The following is a 4715-nucleotide window of genomic DNA, read 5'->3' as shown; positions in this document are numbered from 1 at the left end:
CACCCCCTAGATGCCAGGAGCACACCCTGCTCCCCTCACTTGGGATAACCCATACAACCAGGCTTTGCCAGTGTCCTCTGGAGGGCAGAGTTGCTCCCAGTTGGGGATCCCTGGTCTTGGCACTGTAAGAGCCAGCAAGCAGGTGGGCCTGGGGTGCTAACTGGGGTGCGGTCCTGGAAGGCTTTGTCAGTCTGGAAGGCTTTGTCCTCTACTGGTATTGAGTGATCTTTCTTGGGATGGGAGAAATGGATGACCACCCGGCTGGAGCTTGGCAAGTTTCACACTACGTGCTGCCCAAGCCTGGACTCATCTGAAGGCCATCTGCACGAGGCAAAGGAAGGACCTGCCTTAGAGTTTGATAAAACTTGAAATATTTAGACGTTTGGGCGTTTAATTCTGATGATCCAGGCTCACGGTAACACTGCTCCCGTCCAGCAGCCCGCAGCTGTCTGAGTCCACGGGGGCTCTGGTGATAATGATGGGCACCTTGACCTTGACACTGGTCAGGGACCACAGTCCACGGGGGCTCTGGTGATAATGATGGGCACCTTGACCTTGACACTGGTCAGGGACCAGGGCAGGTGGACGGTGCTGACCAGCTCGTAGTAGGTGTTCATGATCTCGCTGTCCTGTGTGCCGCCGCTCACGGACAGCACGGGCGGGAGGTAGAAAGTGCTGACGATCTTGGTGGTGTTGAAGGGTGTGATTTGGATGTCGGCCTCCTGCCGAAGCAGCTCGCTGCTGTCCACCCTTGAGTGTCGCTCTGCATTGGGTGTGAAGCCCTCGTACTGCACGTGGGCGTAGAGGGCGAAGATGACCTTCTTGATGCACTTGCTGGTCTGGTTGTTGATTTCCGTGGTGAAAATGACCCTCTCCCCTGGCGTGAAGGTGTTCTTTTCCATCTGGATCTGCAGGCAGATGGTGCCCTGTCTGCAGCAATTGTAGGAGATCTTTTTCTTGGCCTCCACGAACAGAGGATTCTAGAAGGAGGTGGGGGGAATGGACAATTGTGAGGCATTGCGGCCACAAGATCCACTTGCTCACCCAACAGTCCACCAAAGCCTTGAGCCTTTGGGACTCTCCTAGTAAGAGGCACTGGGATGGAATCTGGAGTCTTGGGGATTTTGCAGCCCAAAGTCATTCCCAGCTTTGCCATTTAATCAAAATCCTTTGCCATGCTGACTGTCAATTTCCTTGTCTGTAAAATAGACCTAAGAAATTCACAAGGCCCTGGCTTTATCCCCAGCTCCATAACTCACTTGCTGTGTGACCTTGTACCAGTGCCTTGACTTCTATGAGTATTAGTTTTCTGGAAGACACGGAATGTCTTATGGTCTAAGCCCAGACCTAGGGCTTACTCAAGTAGTTCAGACTTAAGGAGAAAATATTATGGGCTCTGAATCATGAAAACTGTAGAGTTGAAATTATGTAACATGTTTAAATAAAAGCTTCAAAAAGCAGCCTTTATATCAATTGGTTAGCTGTTGGATTGCAAATAAAGTCACATATACGTTATGTTTAATGTGTGGCTTGGGTAACATTTGGCTTTTTATTTGTGGGTACTATTGTAAAAGACTCGAGGGAATTCTCTGGCCGTCCAGGGGCTAGGACTTGGCGCTTTCACTGCCGAGGCCCAGGTTTGATCCCTGGCCAGGGAACTAAGATCCTGCAAGCCATGTGACCAAAAAATAAATAAATAAATGAAATAAAATAAAAGATTTGATGTGAGGTGGAGTGCGCTTCCAACGATTTGCTCTCCACTTCTGCTGACTTCCTGTATCTTCTTCCAGAGGAACTTAATACTTTGTGTGTGTGTGTGTGTGTGTGTGTGTGTGTGTGTGTGGCATTTGTCACGCTCATGCAAATGTTTGTATTGTTTAGGAGTACATTTACGTATTTGTGGGAGAAGTACACAGTATTGTTTGACATATCTGAATGTTTTAAATAAATCAAGCCTCATATCTTTTCCAGCAACCTGCTTTTCTAGCTTAACATCCTGTGTTTGAAAGACATTCATGTTGGTGCCTGTCATTCTGATTCATTTGTTTCCACGATGGCAATGGAAAGTGCTGCAAAATAGTTAATTTACCCTTCCCCCTCCAGGATAGACATTTATATATATATATATAGGGATTGAACCTGCACCCCCTGCAGTGGAAGCATGGAGTCCTAACCACTGGACGGCTAGGGAAGGATAGACATTTATATTTATATTGTTTCCATGTGTGTTTGACATCATAAAAGAGCTTGAAGGAGCATCTGAAGACACTTCTTGGGCTTACACACAAGAAAGAGTTGCTCTACCAAAGAAGATATACAGATGGTCAATAGGCACACGAAAAAAGGCTCAACGTGGCTAATCATCAGAGAAATAGAAATCAAAACCACAATGAGATAGCACCTCACACCTGTCAGAATGGGTATCATCAAAAATTCTACAAATGGCAGATGCTGGCCAGGATGTGGAGGAAAGGGAACCCTCGTACACTGTTGGTGGGAATGTAAATTGGTGCAGCCGCTGTGGAGAACAGTATGGAGGTTCCTCAAAAAACTAAAAGTAGGGCTTCCCTGGTGGCGCAGTGGTTGAGAGTCCGCCTGCCGATGCAGGGGACACGGGTTCGTGCCCCGGTCCGGGAAGATCCCACGTGCCGCGGAGCGGCTGGGCCCGTGAGCCATGGCCACTGAGCCTGCACGTCCGGAGCCTGTACTCCGCAACGGGAGAGGCCACGACAGTGAGAGGCCCGCGTACCGCCAAAAAAAAAAAAAAAATGGGCAGAAGACCTAAATAGACATTTCTCCAAAGAAGACATACAGATGGCTAACAAACACATGAAAAGATGCTCAACGTCACTAATTACTAGAGAAATGCAAATCAGAACTACAATGAGGTATCACCTCACACGAGTCAGAATGGCTATCATTAAAAAGTCTACAAACAATAAATGCTAGAGAGGGTGTGGAGAAAAGGGCACACACTTACACTGTTGGTGGGAATGTAAATTGGTACAGTCACTATTGAGAACAGTATGGAGGTTCCTTAAAAAACCAAAAATAGAACTACTATATGACCCAGCAATTCCACTCCTGGGCATATACCTGGAGAAAGCCATAATTCAAAAAGATACATGCACCCAAATGGTCATTGCAGCACTACTTACAATAACCAGGTCATGGAAGCAACCTAAGTGTCCATCAACAGAGGAATGGATAAAGAAGATGTGGTACATATATACAATGGAATATTACTCAGTCATAGAAAGGAATGAAACTGCACCATTTGCAGAGACATGGATGGACCTAGAGACTGTCATACAGAGGGAAGTAAGACAGTAGGAGAAAAACAAGTATCATATATTAACGCATATATGTGGAATCTAGAAAAATGGTATAGATGAACTTATTTGCAGAGCAGAAATGGAGACACAGACGTAGGGAACAGACGTATGGATACCAAGGGGGGAAGGGGAGGGTGGGACAGATTGGGAGATTAGGGGTGACATATATACACTACTCGGTATAAGATAGATAACTAATCAGAACCTGCTGTATAGCACAGGGAACTCTACTCAGTGCTCTGTGGTGACCTAAATGGGAGGGAAATCCAAGGAAGAGGGGATACATGTATACATGTGGCTGATTCACTTCGCTGTACAGCAGAAACTAACACAACATTGTAAAGCAACTATACTCCACTAAAAATAAAGAGAGAGACACAGGCTACTATATACAAAGTAAACGATTAACAAGGGTATATTATACAGCACAGGGAAATATAGCCATTATTTTGTAATAACTTTAAATGGAGTATAGTCTATAAAAATATTGAGTCACTGTTATACACCAGAAACTAATGTAATATTGTAAATCAACTATACTACAATTTAAAAGAAAGAGTTGGTCTAGGACATAGAGTTGATGAATTTTTTTCTGTAAAGAGCCTGATGATAAATCTTTTAGACTCTGCAGGCCACATAGAGTATTTGTTACATATTATTCTTTTTTTAAAAACCGCAACTCATAGTTGAAATGTAGATTTTAATATTGTGGCAAAAACCACAAATCTATATATCCAGCAGCATCTAAATCTATGAAAGAGAAATAAGTTTCATGAAATAATGCTTATCCTTGCTACATGCCTACTGAGAATTCCTCTTCTATCCTCTTCTATTCTATTTCATCTATTCTTTTAAAAACTGTTGATTGGACCCTCTGAATTGATTTTTCTGTTATTTCTAGTCTACTTACGCTATTCTATTCTATCATTTTGTTTTATATAAAACGAAAATGTTGTAACCCACCAAATTTATTTTTTCTGGTAAATTCTATCCCCTTTTACGTATTCAATACTATTCTATTCAGTCCTACACATTGATTTTATAAAAACAAAATCTGTTGCAACCCACCAAATTTATATTTTCTGACATATTCTATTCTCTGTTTTCATTTTAAAAAATAAATGGCAACCCACCAAGTGGACTTTTTCTGATATTTTCTATTCTACTTATTTTATTCTCTGTTCTGTTTTCTTATTTTATATTAAGAACAACAATGTTTGCAACCCACAAAATTGATATTTTTTGATACTTTTCTATTTTGGTCCTGCCTATCCTTTCATTTTGTAGAAATATGCTTTGCAACTTGCTAAATGGATTTTGCACCCCACTAGCGGGTCATGACCTGAGGTTTGAAAAACACTGTTCTAGGTTCAATGCCCT

At 42.9% G+C, this 4715-nt stretch overlaps 1 protein-coding gene across 1 annotated transcript in view; it reads right to left on the bottom strand.

Annotated features, from left to right (window-relative positions):
- Positions 1-348: 348 nt before the first annotated feature.
- The window catches only part of ARRDC5 (arrestin domain containing 5), an 11501-nt gene continuing 7134 nt past the window's right edge, over positions 349-4715 (bottom strand). The window contains exons 3-4 of the mRNA XM_024746032.1: positions 555-980; positions 349-492 (exon numbers count right to left, since the gene is read on the bottom strand). Of these exons, the coding sequence (XP_024601800.1) occupies positions 391-492; positions 555-980 (528 nt within the window). The 3' untranslated portion in view covers positions 349-390. The remainder of the gene's footprint in view (positions 493-554; positions 981-4715) is intronic.

This window comes from Neophocaena asiaeorientalis, unplaced genomic scaffold, assembly GCF_003031525.2.
Source record: "Neophocaena asiaeorientalis asiaeorientalis breed wild unplaced genomic scaffold, Neophocaena_asiaeorientalis_V1.1 scaffold357, whole genome shotgun sequence".
NCBI classification, from domain to species: Eukaryota; Metazoa; Chordata; class Mammalia; order Artiodactyla; family Phocoenidae; genus Neophocaena; species Neophocaena asiaeorientalis.
Note: the sequence above shows the minus strand (reverse complement) of the source record. Positions and strands in the feature narration are given on the sequence as shown.